This window comes from Fistularia commersonii, chromosome 8 (genome assembly GCF_037954325.1).
Source record: "Fistularia commersonii isolate RoL2024-O1a breed Wild chromosome 8, RoL_Fcom_v1.0, whole genome shotgun sequence".
NCBI classification, from domain to species: Eukaryota; Metazoa; Chordata; class Actinopteri; order Syngnathiformes; family Fistulariidae; genus Fistularia; species Fistularia commersonii.
The window spans coordinates 14,390,015-14,411,253 of NC_141291.1; the positions used below are offsets into that span (position 1 = coordinate 14,390,015).

A 21,239-nucleotide genomic window follows, 5' to 3' on the forward strand; every position below is an offset into this window, starting at 1 on the left:
GTGGTGTGAAGAGTGGGCATGGGTTCGATGTTATTTATTTTATTTTTTTATTTAACACAGCCGAGGGGGAAAAGGAAAACATTTCTCCACACAGTGAAACCCTTGTTTCTCTTCTCCCACTTGATTATTTAATCACAAAATGTTTTATTGAAAAAAAAAAAATACACAAATAAAATTATAAAAAAGCGTTGCTCGGATTTGTAATATTTTTGTTCAGACACTCTGAAAGGTGACATTTTGTAAAGACATAAGAAGAAGGGAAGTCAGTAAACGTGACATTCAACGGGTCACCGGCTGAACCTGAAGTCTCGCCCGGTCCCGTGACCGTGCGCTCCTCCGTGGGAGGGAGGAGGGGTTAAAATCACGGGAGTTCACGGGAGAATAAACGCAGCCTCCGTCTGACTCCCTGCCGCGTCCAAACACAAACGGATGATAAACATCCGGTGGTTTACACACCCGGAAGTGATGACACGCCAAAGTGTTTTTCGAGTTTTTAATTGAGTTGCTGAAGTGGAAAGAAATAAAGAATCCCACGCCGGTCGTGTAGTCCTGTGGGAAGCCAGCTTTCCACGAGATGTTTTTTTTTTTATTTTCATCTCAAGAAGTATGAAAGTGGAAATATAATATTTTTCTGCCGTCAATTGATTATTTATCGGGCGTTAAACTGCGGGAGAGGTCGACGTCTGCGGCAGCCTGACTCCGGGTCAAGGGGGAAGCTCTTCAAACGGCTGCCACCTTCTAGAATCATCTCCCCGCGGCCGTTGAAACGATGGCGTCGCTCCCGTGACACCGCATTCCTTTTCGGTGAGTTTGTTTTTATTCTGCGTGTGTTTTAGTTGAATGGTTAAAAACTATATGTGACAGTTTGCCCCTGTAAGCCCTTTGCTGGGGAGGGGGGAAGGAAAAAAAACAACAGCCCCACGTCCTCGTCGTGGAACTCTGCCGGTCCACCTTAAGAAGCTCTTCCGGTTTCCCGGACATCCCCTTTAAGAGCTGAGGACGCTCCCGATAGTATCCGGCAGGGGGCGCTGTCGGACCGCGGCAGAGCCGAAACGTCAACTGCGCCAGAGCCGCGCGGACGAGCGCAGTCCTCTGCGTTTTTCTCCCCCCTCATTTTAAGCGGAATAATTGGTCGAGTTCGTTTCTTCTGCGCGCCGGGCGGCTCTCAGACCGTTTCACGGTGCGAAACCGGGAAGTGAGCGCTGAGGTGTGCGGCGGAGCAACCCCGAAGCAGCCCTCTTTAAGAAAACCAAGCTTAATAAAATGTAATTGACGGCTGCTTGATGATCATTAGGCCTGAAAACGACGCGATGGTGTTCTTACACACAAACTCGCTGCCCTTACTCGATTCGTGATTCCAAAATCGAATTTCACCAATTGCGTGAGAACGACTCAATCGAATAGTCGAGGTGTTGTACTTTTGCTGCGGGCACCCCGGTAACCCCTCCATCCGCCCCCGGAGATCACCGGGTTCTGCACCCTCCCCTCCCTCAGGCTCCGACTAACCCTCGAACCGTCCCTGGAAGTTGCGCACAATCGGTGCGTCAGTCCCCCCACCCCCACCCTCACCCCCGACCGGGCCTCCCTTCCGAGGAGAACCGACCTTATTCGATATTCGCTCGTCGACATCGGCTGCGTGGACGCGCCGACGTGCAAGGCTGGCGATCGCTTCAACGAAATGTTGAGGGAAAATAAGAGCCGGTCCGACCCCCGCGGTCGTGGCGCAGCGTTGACGGCGCACCGGGTGGCGGGCTGCCGCCGCGCAAAAACGATCGATATCGAAAACGGATTGTCTTGAGGTTGTTCTTTTAAAACCGGAACGCGGTGGCCAAAGAGTAAAAAAGAAAAAAAAAAAACCCCGATGCATTCGCGGCAACATTCAAAGCCGCGGACGAAATTGAAGGATACCTGATATCATCCGGCGCCTTCTGTATAAAAATGACTGGATTAAAAAGAGAAATTGCTTATTGCGATCGGCTGGAAGTTCAAGTTGAGTCAGTATTTCCTTCGCGATCATGTCCTGAACTGTTAAGTTGTCTGTTGAAGCTGAGATATCTTAATAAAATAAAGTTCCGCTGAGATGAAGGCGACTCTTCCTCCGTTGTAATCCGTTTACTTTGACTTTTGTGGGTGATTTGCCCCCCCCGGTTCCTGAAAACACCCAATAAATACAATACAAATCGGATTAAACAATTACGCTCGCCGACGTTTAGCATTTGAAAAGGTCTGCCCAGGTCATTGAGATTCATCTTTTTAGACCCAAAATTTCAATCGAGCAGCCAAACAGCTTAATCCCACTTTCCTTTAAAATTGCTGTTATATTTAAGAGGCAGCGTTGTGTTTACGGAAGTTCGGTGACAATAAAAATCACTTTATTCAACTGAAGGGTCTCTTTGAATGGGGAAAAAATGAAATAATAGTGGATTCATAGACACTGAGAGAAAATGTGAAACGCATTTCAATTATTTTGGGAAACCAATAAACATCTGGCCATCGGATCTCTGTCACGGCCCTTATTAAAACCCTCACACCCAGCCTGCACCTTAAACTGACGGTTTTAACGAAACACGGATTTCTGCCAAATCTGGGAAATATTTGGATCACAGATTCTAATTAAGATTTTTTTTAATAGGAAAAATGCAAAAAGATGAAATGTTGCATGATCCTTACTGTCAGTGTAAACTGGAAAAAAAACTAAAGCAGTGAAATCCTACAAAAGTAATGAGAGTAGATCCACTTTTGTATTTTTTTAATCATCCACAAATGAAAAGAACTGAAGAAGCCTCTTAGATGAAGGATGACGGGTGAAATGTCTTCAAGTGAGGAAATTCAAGTCAGGTCGCCACGACAAAGAAGATCTCGACAAAAATCCACGAATGATGTTATGTGCTTTCATTTCATGCTTTTCCTGCTAGTGATGGTTTGGACTTTCTTATGTTCAAATGTCAAAGCCAATATGAGAACCCAACTGCATGAATTCCATTTTTCCCCGCTTTTGTGAACCATCATCTGAACTCCTCATCAGCAAAACTGTCTACTTTCTTTTTCCATTTCCTGCAAAGGAACATTACGCAGGCCAGACAATAATCGTGTGTCATCCATTGGGTAACAGGTCCTCCTCCTGGTTTCTCTGATGCTCCTCTGAAGAGCTGCCTCTTGTTCATGCATTCACCAATTCATCTACGCGCAGCTCCACCAAGACTCCATACAAGGGGGCCAGCTAGGGGGGGGGGGGGGGATGCAAAAACATGGGGAAATGCACTGCTGGAAAGGACAGAAGGTTGCTGTGGAGGTCAGAAAATAATCACAAATGAGAACTTAATGGAATCATGTTCAAAGATGATAACTTTGTATAGTTTATTGACTGTTTATGGATCAGAAAAAAAATGAAATTAACGCATTGACGATTTAAAAAAAGCTTCCTGAATCACTTGAACGGAAGCTGCCCGCCGCTAAATTAATTAATCCCTATCAGATGGAAGTTAAACGTCCTAATTTAAATGCCTGTTCAACGGTGCTGTGTCGGGGGTGGGTGGGGGCTGGGGGGCACTGCAAGCTCAGATTACTCTCCAAACAAGCTTCGATCAGGCCGAATTATTAACAGGGTTTAACACTCACATCTGGTAGGAGCCATGCGTGGCTGCTGGACAGCGTTATCAGGGACGGTTCACGACCAATCCAGATTATTTGAGAATTCAGAAAAAAAATACAAGTGAAGAAAAGGGGAATTGAAATTAAATTGATTTGTTTCAATACATATTTAATCACTCCCCTAGTGAACATCAAGTCATCCTTTACTCAATTACAATTACAAGAAAATAGATTATTCAGTACTAGATCTTTGGAGCAAAGTAAATTCTTACATACCATAACAGATTATTTCAGTTATAGTTTTTAAGGGATCTTCTGTATTTTTAAACACATTCTAATTTCCTTTTTTTTTTCTTTTCAAAGGCTTAATAAGGAATGAGGAATAATCAGGCTCCTATCCCCAGCCTGCTGCTTTGTTCCACACCCTGCATGCTCAATATAAAGAAGTGGGGGAAAAGACCAAAAAACAAGTTGGCTGAAGTCTCTGGCCAGGGACCAGGCAGGCAGAACTCCTCCAAAAAGTGTCCTCGTAGTTTTCACACTCAAATAAAGAAACTCTGGCTGGAGGATCGAGCGAGCCCTTAATGACTGCTGCCTGCGTGCCCTGGAGCAACGCCCGGCGTCTAACGTGCAGCCCACGCGGAACAAGATAAGTCAACAAGGAACAGCAAGCCTTGGCCTGAATGTGTTTCTCACTCTGCTTGCGAAGATGCGGATGCGAAGGTGTGCATGTGTGACACTGAAAGTGCTTCTGTCAAAGGAGAGAGAGGTTTGTTTTTCTCCAAATTAATTCACATAACAGGTTTTTTCAAAATGTATTCTTTTTTTGTCTCAGTAAAAATGGAGTCCAATTGCAATTAAGTGAAAAGGTTACACCTGTGTGTGCGTGTCTGTGCATGCGTGCACGCAGCAGAAAGGGTATCCTGTGTTGCATTCTGCAACGGGTGGCTTTGAGCTCAGGTCCAGCCTGCTCTCCTTGCCCTAACTCCCTGGTATGAAGGGGGTCAAAGGTCACCGCAGCTCGCGGCTGTGTTCAAATCCTCCTATAGTTTGCAAAGCTCTCAAATGACCTATCATTTTATAAAAAAGGAGCTTGTGTCCAGATTTTTGCTTTTCTGGTTGTGGAACCTCGTCCATCAGATAGAGGAACTATGTACTTTTACCATCTTCACTTTCAAGCAGGGATACGTTGGAAAATGGTGACTTTTATAAATGTATGATATGTGCGATCAACTGTGGCTTCTAATTTACTTTTTAAGTCATTTTTTATTTTTTTTCTTCTGTATTTGAATATGAAAAAGGGGTTTCCTCAAAATTTTAATTTGACTGCTGGACTGTACTTTGCAAAAAAAGGCTCTTATTTTCTATTCCCCTCTCTTTTAGTAGAAATAATCATAGCCTAAACAAGGTGCTTCATGTGTAGTTCACAACAAAGAAACAAAGAAAGCCGCTGTGTGTGTGTGTGTGTGTGTGTGTGTGTGTGTGTGTGTGTGTGTGTGTGTGTGTGTGTGTGTGTGTGTGTGTGTGTGTGTGTGTGAAAAGAGAGTGGAGGAGGGACAAGGCAGTAACCCCACCATTTCTTCAATTAGTTATTACTGACAAAAGCATTTTTATAATAAATGATTACTGCAGTTTTAAATACCAAAATTAACTAATTTTACTAACAATTACGTTATATTATATTATCTTACATTATCCTATATTATATTATATTATATTATATTATATTACATTACATTACATTACATTATAATATTATGTTTTTGTGATAGTCTTTATTGCAGATTAACCGCATATTGTGATCTGTAATTTTTGTATTGGGTTTGTGAAACATATTACTTTATTATATAGATAGATAGATAGATAGATAGATAGATAGATAGATAGATAGATAGATAGATTTTATTAAGACAGGGAAAATCTAGGTCATACCAGAGGGCATGTGTGAGAGGTACGTCAGACCGTGAAACTTTAAAAACGATTCAGTCAAATTTTACACAAATAAATGCATTTGCACACTTTGTGTGAAACAGCAGGGTTTCCCCTGAATATGACCTGAAAATGAATTAATGTTAAAATCCTATTAAAAACTTGCATATTGAGTTATAGCCTGTTTAAAATGTCAGTTTGTCTCAACAGGCTGAATGGGAGGAAACTACTATTCCTTTTTCTAAATTAATGTTCAATTGGTGCTGTTCCATGGTGAAAACCCACATTTATTTATTTATGTATTTATTTATTTATGTATTTATAATGAGTCCCCATGTTCCACTCAGCAGGTCGGACTCTCCTCTCCTTCTAGGAAAAGCCTTTACAAATGGAGTTGAGCTCCATGGAGGGGCAGAAGCCCTCCACCACATATTTTTCCCCCCTTACTCTCCCACTCCCACTCCCCTGGTCCCCTTTTTTAGAAACTCAATCACACTGGTTTCACAAAAAGAAGAAATATCTTCTCCTACACTTTGGAGTAATAAACCTTTAACAACACAGCTGCGTGTAGACACATCCATCCTGCATCACTTTGCACTCCTGACTTTGATTATCCACGTCCTCGAGAAATCCCAAAGTATTTAACTTCCAATTGAATTGCTTATTCCCGAATTTTAAAAAAGTCATTATCAGGATTTTTCAAAGTGATTTGGATTGGGCAGCAGAGGTGCAGGGACCCCCTCCGACGCAGCCCGCCGTCCCTCCCCCTGACCTCGGGCTACGTGAAGGGGGAAGTAATCCCCTCACCCACCCACCCCCCTCCATCAGTCAAACCAAGATCTCTGTAAAGGAAGAGGAGAAATCAATAAACAGGCCGTGGGGTGGGGTGGGGTGGGAGTGGGGGGGGTTGATGGACGTGCGGACTAAACGCGATGCAGATCCACGTAGTACGCCTCTGATGTCACGGCTTCCGTTTTCCATTGGTCACCGATCTGAAAAATAAAACACACGGGAGGTGTAAATAGCGCGGGTATGAATGCAACACAAAATATCAGCGTGTGAGTGCAAATGGGCACACTGGGTTTTGGTGTAAATATTAAATAAATATTAAAAAAGGATAAAAGCGAATTGTCAGGCTTGAGGTTCTGTTAAGGCACTTTTACTGTTTTGTTTTTGATTTTCTATTTAAAGCTGCTGGGAGTTTTACTAGTTTCCTAGTTTTCGGGACAGAACCGGATATTTTTACCCATTTAAAAGCTCATCTATATAATTATTTTTCACGAAAAAAATATATTTAACTTTGAAATTTGGTTGTCCGAGGTTCACAAATGTGAAATTCTCTTAACACACACACAAACACACGCACATATACGTATATATATTATCTATATATATATGTGTGTGTGTGTATATTTATGTGTGTGTGTGTATATTTATGTGTGTGCGTGTGTGTGTGTGTGTGCGTGTCTACATATATATATTATTATATAGAGATAATGAATTTTAAGCTGGGTGTGAACGCTTTTGCGCGTACCAGACTGTGCGTGGGGCTCTCTCTCTCTCTCTCTCCATACAAAAAAAGAATCCAAGCAACTGCGGACAACAACCCTAAACACACAACCCTCTGACAAGGGTTTATTATTAATCATACTAACCCCTCAATGTTTTTAGAGCTGACGAGTGACGTGACGAATGAGACGGTGTGTGTGTGTTGGGGGAAAGGGCGGTGGGGGGAGGCGAATACTTTACAGTCCACGGATTCAACATAAAAACGCCCCGACAGCTTTTACCGACCTCCGTGTATTTAATTGTCTCAAAGATCAATGCAAAGTGCTGACCCCGACGCGCCCTGCGTGTCCGTCAGCATTAAACAGTCCCAACTGCCGATTGGCCCGGATCTCATCCCAACCGGGACCGGGCGGCGTCCAGCATCCGTCCGCGGCAGCCTGTGTGGAAACCAACTTCTTATTAACCCCCTCCCAACCCACCCCCTCCTCCTCTTCCTCACAGACAACGATCGACCAGGTCCCCTCCCACCACCACCACCTTTTTTGCCGCCGTCCTATTGTTATTCTATAGAAGTTACAGTCTGCTGGTTTCCAATCCGCGCTGGAATTTAACCCTGAATCGCCGGCAGCAGTGAGTCACTGCTGCCCGGCGTGGCCCCCCTCAGGCCCCGGCTGCAATCCCAGCCGGTAACCCGCCTCCCCCCACCGCCCTGCCGTCAGTCGGGAGTAAACGTCGTGCCAAACGCGGCGCGTCGAGCGCAGACCATAAAGTTGCTGCGGTGCGCACATTGTTCTTAAAGTCCGGCGGGATTTTGGTGCTCTCTCTCTCTCTCTGTCTCTTTCTGTGTGTGTGTGTGTGTGTGTGTGTGTGTGTGTGTGTGTGTGTGTGTGTGTGTGTGTGTGTGCGCTGAGGGGGGTGCCCCCCTCAACATTGTGTTTACCATAAGTGGCTATAGATGCATTTTTACTCCGAATACACACAAATGCCGACTGGTTTAACAAAACTATCCGCCAATGAAGTCGCTCCAAGCCGATCCACGACGATCCACGCGACCGCTCTCAGGAAATCGTGGGTCTAAGCAGGGGAGCAGCCCTAACTGAGGTTTCCCTCCGCGCCGCGTATTAAACCAGCCGCCTCCGACCGCTGCGTGCGTAAATATCTGCGGTTTGCCTCATGTTGTTATTGCGCTTTCCACATGCCTATCACTTATTCCGTCCCACGCCTCTCGAACACACCAGGGAACGGGATTCCCAGCAGTTTAAGCAAATAAAAAGATGCGTGGCCATCTTTGATGGGGCATTTGCCATCAGTCAATATTAGCTTGATGGTTAGTTTTTAAAAGTCTCGTGTCTTCCTTTTTTCACGCTCTGCCTCTGCACTCCACACTCATCTAATTTAAAAGTGGACATTTCTCACCACCACCAATTTATTCAATGACCTGTGATAGGGTGAGGATGCGTATTGAGGGGTTTTGGGGGGGGGTTCATGGGAGAAACACAGGCAATCCCAATCGCAGAGAAGAGGAAAATCAGCAGACAAATAAAGTACAATTAGAAAATAAACAATGTCACAAAGCTCAAAAGAACAGGTTCTCGCTTTTTCTCTAACTTAGATAATACAATAAATTCTTCATCGACAAAAAATAAAATAAACAAAAATCAGCTTGTGATCGTCAAACCCCAAAGAGACAAAAAAAAAAAACACTGACAGTCACACACACACGTGTTTAATGAACTTTTTGTAATAAAAAGAAAGGGAAAGTGCTTCAGAATTTAACCATTCAAGTTTCCATGTCGAGTGCAGTTATCCCATATATATGTTTATATTCACAACAACAAAAAACATTGTACAAGAAAAACAAATACCAGGAAAATTTACAAAAATAAATATTCAATTTAATACAAACAACCAGTGACTTCAAATTCCGTCTCAAAAAAACGTGACCTCAAGTATTTGTATATTAAAAAAAATAGGAGCGGCAGAGGAAGAGGAGAGAGGGCCGAGCCTCCAGCGGGCGATGCAATTGTTGTTACGTCGATAGCGTCACTGTCACAAAGCTATCAGTCTTAACGGTGGGTAAAAGGCCCTCCCCACGGGCCGCAACCACCATCACCCCCCCACCCCCCCGCACACACACACGTACACACACACACTAACACCGACACCCACCCCTCAGCCGGCCGTGCATTGTGAGCGCTGCGTGAGAATAGGCTGATGCGTCAGGGGGGCGAAGCCGCACAGCTTTGGACGCAGGCTATTCCTCTTCCTCCTATGCTGTGCAGCCTATGCTTTTGACATGCGGATTAAAGGTTGAAAGCTTGCATCCCCCCTCCCTTCACACACTCTCTCTCCCTCTCTCAACCCCTTGCAACCCCCTTCGTTTTTTTTTACAACCAGCCTTGCTCATATCCCACCTCCTGCCGCCGCAGCTTCAAAAATAGCCGCTCTACAGGCTGGAAATATGAGTTCAAGTTTGAATTGTCACTGCAGTGTGCCCCCTCCCCGAAAAAAGGCCCATTGTGAGTGAGGCTTCATGGCTGCAGAGTGGCGCTGTAATCATATGGCTTAACATTTACCATATGTTGAAACACCCCCCCCCCCCAAAAAAAAACAATCTTTTTTTACGTACTTTCTGCAGTCCCCCTTTTGTGCAGGTTGACATCTTTTATTTTGTTTGTTTTTTTCTTTTTGTTGTCACCCGCCTCTCTTTGTAGCAGTTAAAATTATAATAATTATAATAATAAACTGCGAACTGTTAAGATGACGTCATCGTGGGGCCGCATACTGGCTTCGTACATGTTTGGGTGCTACAGTACTTCAGACACTTTATTTACACGCGTTTTCGTTGAGGAGTGGGGGGAAAGATACGTTCACGGACGCCAAAATGTATCCCGAGACCGAGGAGAGGCAGCCTAAACACATTCTAGCTGCGATACATTCAGGGACATTGGCGAAGGGGAGGGGGTGTCGAGAAACGGGAATGTGGGGTTGTTGTTGTTTTTATTTTATTTTATTTTATTTTTGGTGTCACGGAGAGAAAAATAAGCCTAGTCATGGGAAATGCTTCACCTCCTGTTCAGACAATGAAGAAGAAAACACTGAAATGTCCTTATTATTAAGCATAAAAGGAGCCCTGTAAAGCTTTTTAGTGTTTTGTAATTAGGAAATACATTTGGGGGAAAAATTCGAATATTGAAATGTCAGTCAAATGAAACGCTTGTGTTTATGTCCAGGCGAGGCAACCTCGTGTTTCGCACATGTCGACTGCTCGGAGAGAAAAGAAAGAAACAGGCAAAGAAAGAGAGAAAGAAAGAAAGACAGAATCCTCCAAGGCTTCACCAGGAGCCCCTGCAGTATCAAAGTGCAACGCGTTTAAACCTATATCTCTTGTGCTTTAACGCGATTTTCTGAGCGGCCAATGGGGGAGGAAGTGTTTCGGGCAGCCCCCCGAACCGACCCCCTCGACCCCCACCCCTCCAATGACTCCTGAATTTCATCCCAGCGCGAGCATTGCGTTCTCCCGAGTTTTCGGCAGTCACGTAAACACACACACAGGTACAGATAGCGTCTGCAGAGGCAGCGGGTGTCCGGGGAGACAAAGAAGGACGTGGAGCCGGTCAGTCACGTGGTGCTTAAATCTCAGCCTTTTCTTTTTTTTTTTCTTTTTTTTTTTTGATTGTCTGTACATAAGGCCTGTGTTGTGTCTAGCCCTGCGTCTGTGCACAGTCACAAATCTGCAAACCAAGACATACATCCCGAAAATCCAAACAAGATAGAAAACCAGATCACAAGCACTTATAACCCCCCATACACACACACACTCTCTCTCGCTCTCTCTCTCACACACACACACACACACACACACACACATACATACACACACACCAGGAATAAATTCCTGTCAAATCTAATAAAGGCTTAACTGTGAGCATGTATAAGCTACTAAACCCATTTAAATAATTCTCTGAAATTGAAAACTTGGGAATGTGGCCAAGCTGGTCACCATGACAGTCAGAGAGGGAAAAGCACCGCTTTGAGACAGGAAAACACCGAGTGGCACATATTGGGGGGTTGGTGGGGGGACCCTGATCTTTTTTTTTTTTTTTTTAAATGCATTCATTCCCAGCGTAATTAAAACTAGCCTCATTCCCAGGAATTGTTGTTTTTTTATCCCTTTTCCTTTTTTTCTTCAAACAAAGCATAAAACCAGTGAAACCCTGGTTCACTACAATCCAACAGGTCGAGCATAGAAACGCGAGGGAACAATGGAGCTCAGAAAACAGTCAAGTAAACACTGAATGTATTGCTTAGGGTTGGCAGCTTCTTTTAAGTATTTTCTTGTTTGTTTTTGTTGTGTGTGTGTGTGTTTTTAAGTATAATTCCAGGAGCAGGGCCTCACAGTCCTGTGGGCGTTTTCTGAGGCTGTAAAAAAAGAAAAAAAAAAGGACCCGGGCGTACTTTTCGACGGTCGAACTTAAAACAGTGTAAATCCTTTTACAGACAGGAGTTTGAAAAAAACAACAGAACGCTCGAAGGAGCCACTTGGGCTGCGATCAGTTTCTTGTTTCCTTATTTTTTCTTTTAAAAAAAGGAAAGGAAAGAAAGACCCACATAGCTCAGTATTTCCTAGTCCTCTGAGCGTGTGGGGGAGGGAGGATCTGGCCGCCTGGCTGCCAACTCCACACGGGGTGAGACGGAGGGGGAGGCCCGGGGCCCCTCAGCGAGTTCAGGGAGTAAGCAGGACACAAATCCCCGTCGTTGCCAACAACCAGCGACGGCGGGAACGGGAAATTTGCCATTAGGCTGAATGGCGTTTTCGCAGTCGCCACCGCCGCTGCTGCGCTGGCAGTACTGCGTTTGCGTCTGCTCGGTAAATCCTCCGTGGACCCCTCCTCGCAGCCTGCCGGGTGAGAAGAAGAGGAGGAAGAAGCAGCCCTGGGAACCCTGCTTTGTTTCGTGTGGGTCCTGGAAACTCGGTATTTCTTCCCCGGCGCAGGAGCCCTGCAGTTTACGCCCCTGGTCTCCCACTCCTCGGTGCAGGGACTTTCCGGGGTCCCCTCCCTAGGAGTGCCGGGGGACCTCGGAGCCAGATCCGGGTTCCACTCGGCAGCTTTAACCCCACCGGTGAACAGGTCCCCGTGCTTTACTGCGCAGCTGGGATACTGGCCGACGCCGCTCTCTGACCTGTCGCCCTTGCATCTGACGGAGCACGCCTTACTCTGGTATTCATACTCGTCGCAGCTCTCCTCCACCTTTAGCTTCACGCTGTGGAGGTTGAAGGGCGGCGTCCGGGCTGTCCGACCGTCGTCCGAGCAGGGGGGGGCCGTCACGCACCGCTCCTCTGCCTCGATCTTGATCTTTTTCACCGGCGTCGGGAGCCTCAAGCCGGTTGCCCTCGCCTCCCTTTTCTCGGCCCCTCTGGGGAGCTTGGCGTCTTTGTTCTGCTCGCACTGTGGGCTCAGACCCGGAAGGCTCCGGCCGGCGTGTCCTGGCGTCCTCAGTGAGGCGGGGAAGGCCTTACTCCTGTGTGGGGGTAGCGGGTCGACCGGGTTGTCCTGTTGCGCGTCCGGCTCAGGCGGGTTTTCCCATTTGGGCTCCCCGAAAAGACTCTCCCCCAGGACGGAGGGGAGGAATTTGTGTGAGACTTTCTTAATGTCCCTGCATGGAAATTCACACTGGCCCCGGTCGCCCCCAGAGCCCGTCTGCAGGGGGCCCTGTCGCTGGTTGTAGTGAAACGTGGGCTGCAGAACCAGCGGGGCTTTGCTCGGGTTGAGGCCCCTGGCGAGGGAGCCGACCCGGGCCCGTCTGAACCGGATGCTCTGGAGGGAAACCCGACTGGAGACGGAGCTGGAGTCGGAGAGAGAGGAGCTCTCTTCCTCATCCGTGCTGACCTCTGTGCTCTCCGACTGCGTGTCATCTTCTTCCGCGCCCTCCTCTTCCTCATCCGAGCTGCCGGAGTTGCTGGTGCTGGAGAGGCCCGAGCCGAAGTCCGAGTCGTGGTACGCCCTGTCGGAATAGGTGCTGGACTCGGTGTCGCTGCTGTAGCTCTCCGGGAAGCCGGGCTCGCCGCGGTGGTGGAGGTGGTGGTGGTGGTGGTGGTGATGCTGGTGGTGGTGGTGATGGTGGGGTCTGGGGTCAAGGTAGAACTCCGGGCGGAGGTGGAAAGCGCCGAACGCGGAGGCTTTGTGCTCCTGCTGCTGTTGCAGGAGCAGCACCGGCGGTGCGTGCTGATGTGCGTGTCTGCTCCTGCTCCAGGACTGCCGAGCGCCGCCGTCCCTGCCGCCGCCCCCCTCCCGCCTCCTCTTCCTTTTGTGCAGGAGGTCGCCGGCGGAGCGCGGCAGCCTGCTCTGAGCAACTATGGCGGACTGGAGCGCCGCCGGCTGCCTGCGCGCCGCGTTCCGGAAAAACGAGCGCCTCTGGCCGAAAGTCACGCGGTTCCCGGCTATTTTCGCAGTTTCATAGTTTTTAAAGTGTTTATGAGCGGACTTGGTCACGGCACGGCAATCGCGCCCGTGGGATTTGTGGTAAAACTGAGGTAGTTTCGAGTCGGTAAGGCAGGGAGTCAGCTCTCCTACTCCTCCTCCTCGCCTCCTGTCTGTTTTGCTGTGACGCGTGTGAGACTCCGGCACGCCGTGAAAACTGAACCAAACTTTTTCCTTCCACAGCTCGCCCTCTGCGTGGAAAAGTCCAGGGGACGCATCCTTGTCCCGGGCGGAACACACCGCTTTCACTTTCCTTTTGTTGGACTTCAAAACCCGCTCGGTCTTGCAGGAGAAGTACAGAGCCTCCACGTCCTCCCGCGATATGAGAGTGCATTTGGCTGCGTGGAAAGCTATAGAGTTTATTGCTTTGAGCTTCCGCAGCTCCTCTAGGTCGCAGTGGTGCTTTTTCACATTCAGATGGTCCATGCGTTTGTGCACGGTGGTCCGAGGAATGTTCTTCAGCAGCTCAGTGAAGACCTGAGACAAAGCAAACATTTGCTTGCCTTGGATGAGCAGGTATCCCAGTCTCACTCCTTGCATCTCCTCAAAGCCACACTCCAAGTCTCCCATGTTTTTTTTGTTCTTGTTTTTTTGTTTTTTGCTTTTTTTGCATGGGTCAGATCCAATGCATTTAGTCCCACGCAGTTCCTCTCGCCAGCTATGTGGATGTGCCGGTAAATGGCGTGGGGTGGGCTCAGGGCATCCTGCACGCCGCTCTCAGCCATCCACGCCGCTGCTGCCGCCGCCGCCGCCGCCGCTGCCGCTGCTGCTGCTGCTGCGTCATGTAATTGCAAACTTTGACATGCAGAGTTAAATGGGACTGCCGGTGTCTGGGTGGAGAGAGTCGACCGCATCCACCCTCGACCCGGTCCGGCATGGTGGAAGAGAACGAGACGGATGCGTCCACTCCCACCCCCACCCCTCCTCCTCCTCCTAAAGCGCCGGCGCCGCTGCTACCTGCCTCCGCCGGCTCCACTCCCCTCCTAGACGGCAGCGGGGCGAGGGGAAGGTGTGCACAACTGCTTCAGCCAGAGGAATAAAATAGTGAGTGGAGGGAGAGAGAGAGAGAGAGAGAGAGAGAGAGAGAAGGGGGGGAGAGGGACTTGTGCGCATGGAGGGGAGGGAGTCGGTCAGAGACGGCAGGAGAAACAGAATAAGAGCCAAAATGCAGCTGCTATTCTGGCGGCTGGTTGAGCCACAAATAAAATGACAAGGAGGGGAGGTGCGCCAGTCTGGAGACACCTTCATCAATTAATGCTTGCGGAGTCGACGCCTATTGGACGCCGCTGACAGGTGATGCAATAAAAAATGGATCCTCCGTCCCCACCCCCTTCCACGTCCTACCATTTAGCTGTAGTTTTATATGAATATATGTGTATAAATGCGTCTGCTGTTTGCGTAAATAAAGCAATAATGGCAACGTCTATATTCGAGCTGCCTGCGTGAATAAAAAAAAGGCCGGGCGTCTGCCTATGCCGCTTACTGCGTGGGACCCCACGGCATAGTGGGGTGTCCTATTCCCCTTACGTTCCCATGTCTAAAAAATCACGCAGCCGTGGACCCTGTGCGCCGATGGCTCCCTAGTTTAAAATACATAATTGTAATATTTGTATTTTTCACGGTGTTCAAGGCAACGTGATTCACTCATACAAAGACGCGTTCAAGCTCCGGGAGCTGCTTTTCCACGCAGCGGCTCCTGTCCCGACCAAAAAAAAAAAAAAATACACACACGACACGTCCTCTTTTGCGGGCGGCAGCTTTTCCTCCTTGTGATTTTCCCCCTTTCACTCGAACAGTTGACTTTATCCTCCGGCTGCACGTTTATTTTTACACCGACAGGAATTCTTATCTGTGTTTAACATTTTAATTCACAAATCGGCGGACGCGGTGTGTGTGTGTGTGTGTGTGTGTGTGTGTGTGTGTGTGTATGTGTGTGTGTGTGTGTGTGTGTGTGTGTGTGTGTGCATGCATTTTAATTTAAAAACGTGCTGTAAATTTAAAACAAACTCCGTGTGCTCTGCAGGACGCAGAATATCGTGTTGCTGCACAGAACGTGGGTCGTGTTAATTTGTAATCTCGCGTTATATGCAAGTCTGTCGTGACAGAATTTATTCAGCAGTAAACAATGTGAGCGGTAATTGGGGGGTAGAAAAAAAGTGCAGCGTCAGGAGTGATTTTCCCCCACGACGAGTTCCGTGTTAAAGCTGTTGAAAAGCGAAGTTGGAATTAAAACTTATATTGTAAAGAAAAAAATGAACAAGTGGCATTTCACAGCCAAAAGTGCGTGGAAATGTGGGGATGGTATTATTATCCAATAGGTTGTATTTCACCTTTTTTTAGCACATTTTTTAACACTTTGACGCGTCCCCTGTCGATGCCCGAACACACACACACACACACTAACACACACACACACACACACACACACACACACACACACACACATACACACACACATACACACACACAAGCTTTGCATTAGAGACTCCGCTCACATGCGCCGCACGCACTTAAACACACACACGCTTTGCGGAGGAAGAGGCGATCGCCAGCGCGCACCCTTGTATCTTACACGCACGCGCATGTCATTCACGCGCGCGCGCACACATACACACACACACACATACGAGCAGATAAAATGTATGGCTCGCTCCAAATTAGACGACTTTATCATTCAGACTCGACTGTCGTTAGTCCACGCGTAATTTTCCACCTTTCCGCAGGTTTTGAAACACGCAGATCCCTTGTGGCTGGTTACAGACACACACACACACACACACACACACACACACACACACACACACACACACACAACAAACACATACACACACACGCACGGCGCAGTGCTTGATGGGGCCACATTAAGGAAAGGGCAGGAGCCGGACAATGATAAGCCTATTTACTTATTTACAGGCTCTTAACTGTATGGAGCATGGCATCGACATTCTGTGAGACTCTGTGTTGCTTTTAAAGCTTCCTGTAAAGCAGCATTATTTATAATAGATTTGAATAACACACACACACACACACACACACACACACACATATTTGTGTTTGCTCGGGTTGTTTGTTAATTATCACGTAAAGACACAGTGACGACGTCAAACGGGGTTCATCGGGAGTGGAATGTACGCGTCTTTGTACAACATTAAAATATCCTGGATTCTCGCGTGGCGTTGCGTGATGTGGCGACGATTTGTTTTAAGGAAAGGACAAACAGGGTTACGTGTCCGTGGCGTGGCGTGGGAAAAAAAACTACTATTTTCTTTCCTCCGTGATGTATTTGACATTAGCAGCGAGGTGATGTAATTGATCCGAAACACACCTTTGAAAGGTCACCGTCTAATGTTGGCGTGGGTAGTGTTTTTTTCCACGTTTACGTTTTCAACCCGACGTGCATGTACACGCTCCCTCTCTGTCTTTCCGGCCGTGTGTCACAGGACGTCGTGGGTGCAGGCAGACGTTTCCACGGATGCGAAGGATAGGCATCTGGAGATCCGCGTTGAGGAAGCGGGGGGACGAGTAAAGATCCTTCCGACCCGCAGTTGCGGGAAACCCCACGCATCGCGGTCTATACACGCAAAATTTGCCATTTTAGGAAACACGCGTTTCTTTGGTTTCCCCCATTTGTTTTCGTTGGGTTTAGTGCGTGCTTGTCTTTCTGTGATCGCGCACGGCCGACCCAACCCAGGGAAAGCTGGTCTTTGTCAAACCTCACGTCCCCCCCCCCCGAATATTATTGTCCCGCAAAGTAAACACATATCACTCCAAACCCGAGCGGATATTAAATGGCATTTATTGAAACGTGGAGCAATTTAATTACATTTGTCCGAATTTTTGCTGGGGTTGTGCGTCGTCGTCGCACTGGGCTCAAGGTTATAACGTACGCACGCATACACACGTTTCATTTTCTGAAGGGAAAAGCAAAAATAAACTCAAAAACACCGGTGACCAGTAAGTTTTTTTTTTTTTTTCTAAATATTTTCTAAATCGTGTATTTTCGTATTGTTCTTATACGCGCGGCGACGGGTATGAAGTAATTAGACCACAATACGAGCGGGGTAGTTTTTCTTAAAAATAAAAATAAAAAACAAACACACGCACACACCTGCCTTCAAAGTTTGTTTTTTTTCCATACAGCCAAATTTGAAACGTCATGATAATTGCGCCTTAATAGGGTCGTTATTTGGGTTTTCGGGCTACAATGTGAATGGAGGGGAGGGGGCATCTAAAGTCCTCATAAAGCAATAACATAACATTGTAATAATAACCAATAGGCCTATTTGAGTATTTCCCATGAAGCCCAAGACTCTTTGTTATGCAGATTTCGGATGCACCAGATGCCACATGGCGCTCATTCCATCCTCTCCTGCGCCTGGATGTTGGCCGAGGACCGGAGGGGAGGAAGAGGGAGGAACCGAGCGGCCGAGAAATGAGCCCTGAAACCCGGCGGAGGTCTGTTTGAAACTGCCCCCGTGGGTGCCGGCCACACCGGGGAAAAGCCCCGCTTCACGAAGGGAGGAGGTGGGACTGCTCCTCCGCGTGGGCCCCGGTTACGTAAAGGGGACAATCGAGTTCCAGTTCATACTGTATGGTGAAAGACCTCAATGAAAGCCAGTCGTGTATCTGGTGTTTACGCAACACACTATACACTGGATTTATCCATTTGGTTTTCTGTGTGCGTGAACTTGTACTTTCAAGTCAAAAGGCACTTTAATTAAAAAAAAAAAAAATGTTGTTGCCTGCTTGCCCCTCCACACATTTCCACTAGTCTTCCTGCGTAAAATGTGGGATATTTACTATTCTTAAATGTGTCACCTCGAGTGAAAGAATGGTCTAAAAGAGGTAAACTATAAGTAAGACCAACGATTCCGTGTTTTACGCGCACGATCGCGTGCACGGACGGCGCGGCTTGTAATTTACCTGGAATGTCTAAATAATGTGGAAGGGAACGGACGCGGTGGATTTGACCCGCAGCACCAGTGCGGCCAGTCAACCGCCGACCACTTTCTGTAGTGACTTGCACACGTCGGTGCGTAGTAGTACCTGACACACACCCACAGGCTTAAATCTGTTTTCTCTCTCTCTGTCTCTCTCTCTCTCGCTCTCTCTCTAGCTCTGTCTCTATTTTCTTTATTTAATAAAGACACTTGACCAATGCAGCGAGTGCACTTGTAAGAACTTTGGATAACACTGTCTTATATCCCCCTAAAACAATGAATTCCACTCTAGCTCCCTCGACCTCGGAAGACTGTGATTTTACATGCAATCTGAGCCTGAAGTGTGTGCGGACAGTGGTGGGGGAGGGCTCTCTTCACCTTTCACCCCCTCGCGTTGGGACTGTTCCTATTTTCTTCCTGGGACCTGCACTCTACTCCTGGACTACAGGGAAGACCTTGGAAAACTGACGTCTCCAACAGTGGTCAGAACTAACCACACATAAAAAAAATGTTATGAAACAATAGGATTTCATACAAAACTTTCCAGTAATTAGAACATCCGTGACATGTTAGGTTTGTTGATATCATTGAACTAAGATGTAAAGTACATTGATCCCTGACTTGGATTACCTGTAGTCGAATTACTTCAATTAAACCAAGTTTGGCAATGATAATTACAAATTTACAGCATATTGAACAATGATTACACACAAGTAGATCCTCGTGTATGTTATCTTGAATTGAAATTTCAAAATGTGTTTGGGCGTGTTTCCACTGTTTCATCTGACAATGCTTAAATTAGTGATGTGAAATATAGAACAATAACAAAATGATAAATTGTGCTCCTCGGTCTTTGTATTTTTTAAATGTTTGTTTTTGGCAAATAGTATTATGTTAGCATTATGAAACACAGCCTAGCTGCTATAAATATGTGCATTTTTTTTTTTTTATTAATAAATTCAAATACAGGCATATGGCATCTGTTTGTGGGCAAAATCTCTTCAATATAAAAGTCTTGGCTCAGCTGTCACCGGTCATTTGTTGAAGCTTATGAGGTCAGTCTGAGAATACATTCCTCCCAGATTGGCTTAGTTTTCTGTGGAGTTCTCAAAGCAATGCACGCACACACACGCACGCAAACACATGGGCACGTGGCGGATGCCGAGTGTGTTTATATGCTTTATTTGCCCATCTTGGTTATGTTTGGCCAATAATGAACGTAAACAATGAATGCCAATATACTTCAACAGATATTGGACTATATGTAAGGACACAAGATGCAAAAAAAAAAACACATTGAATGAAGACCAAATAATAATAAAAACAACCATTACAACCATTTGTACAAATACACTTGTGTAAGACATGGTGTAATTGTATGCATATTAACAACTTCACAAAAAAGCAAATGTTCGACATACAACATCTAGTTTGTTCATAGCCAAGGGATAGCCTACATTTTCCAAAAATCAGAGTACATCATAGCTTGAGTTTGAAAATGCTCGCTTGTTGGTCTGCAATTTCATGTCTCAGAAAAAAGCCCTTATGGACTGCCTGAAGATTATTATTCTGCATTATATGTTCAGACTTTGACTTGATCAGCTGCAAGTTGTAAAAAATCATTTGCAATTTTCTGTGTTTCAGTAGCTATATGGGCCCCTACACAACCGCTGCCCCCTCCTTTGCCTCCCTTTGTTCTCTCCGGCTCTAATAGGTTTTCCCCCTGCCACACACAATTCACTTTTTTCCCTTTTCCCCCTCTCCCCATCCCCCCACCACCCCTTTTAGTGGAGTACCCAGTGTCGACTGGAGCATTTGAGCAATTTGAAATTAAAGCAAACAATGGGCAGGCACTCCCAGGGACCTCTCGCTCACCATATTACACGGAGGACGCTCGTGTCCTCTTGCGCATTATTGGCAAGTGATTACGTTTCTCTGGAAACCGAGAACGGGAGCTCACGCAGAGGAATCGGTGATGCAAGCAGCAGCTGAGTGCCTGGATTCGTGTGTGTGTGTCAGTGTGTGTGTGTTCTGGAGCATCCTTGGCAACAGCATAGGGATGCTGTCAAAACAAAGCAGCTCAGTGACGAGTCTGATATGCAGAATGATGCAGGGATGTTTGAAGTCTGTTTGTATACTTTTTTATTTGAAAGACAAGTTACTCTTGATTACAGTGAAAAAGCCCATCCATACACACCGTGTGTTTACATTCACAGTCTTCTACCTGTGAGCAGCAGAAAGTATTTTATCTGCAGGAACATGATGGCACTGACAATCTAGACAGGATACAAGCATGACAAGTTTTACTGCAAAAAAAACAAACAACACTGTTATGATGAAAATACAGGAAACATCCTAAACTGAATTGTTCTTAAGATAGACTACAGCATGCAAAAAATAACCATTTTGTAGAAAGCAAAGACATATCTCATAATTGATGTGAAAAATATCTGCAATTTCCATAGCAGTAAAACGTCCATAAGTATGTTAACATTCATTTGAAAAACATTTAAACCGTTTCACAATTTCGTGGAGCGATTTTGAAATATTTCAGAAACATTGAATTCTCAATTTGGTTGATGATTCATGCAGACACAAACAATACTAATAGATATAATTCTTGATTGTAACTTATGGGGTCTGACTGCTATTACTACTATTGTAGTAGTATTGCACAATTTGTTGTTTCCATGTGTGCATGCATGTTTAAACTATAGTATAACTAAAAGAGTGAGTATATCCAACCTAAATAGCGATACATTCAGGTTTTTAGCAAATTCTTTTATTC

At 46.3% G+C, this 21,239-nt stretch overlaps 1 protein-coding gene and 1 long non-coding RNA gene across 2 annotated transcripts; one reads left to right on the forward strand and one right to left on the reverse strand.

Annotated features, from left to right (window-relative positions):
- The first annotated feature begins 486 nt into the window (after positions 1-486).
- LOC147232066 (uncharacterized) lies at positions 487-19,423 on the forward strand. The gene is made up of 3 exons (XR_015106535.1): positions 487-804; positions 3,955-4,360; positions 17,836-19,423. It is a non-coding gene; the product is annotated as an uncharacterized LOC147232066 (long non-coding RNA).
- Positions 9,174-14,492, reverse strand: skida1 (SKI/DACH domain containing 1). The gene has a single exon (XM_086151331.1). It carries the CDS (start codon positions 14,079-14,081, stop codon positions 11,646-11,648), a length of 2,436 nt encoding a protein of 811 aa, XP_086007457.1. The 5' UTR covers positions 14,082-14,492; the 3' UTR covers positions 9,174-11,645.
- Positions 19,424-21,239: the final 1,816 nt, after the last annotated feature.

Bases quoted from the DNA above. Each gene is read 5' to 3' on its own strand.
- skida1 (XM_086151331.1), bottom strand. From the start codon at position 14,081: ATGGGAGACTTGGAGTGTGGCTTTGAGGAGATGCAAGGAGTGAGACTG.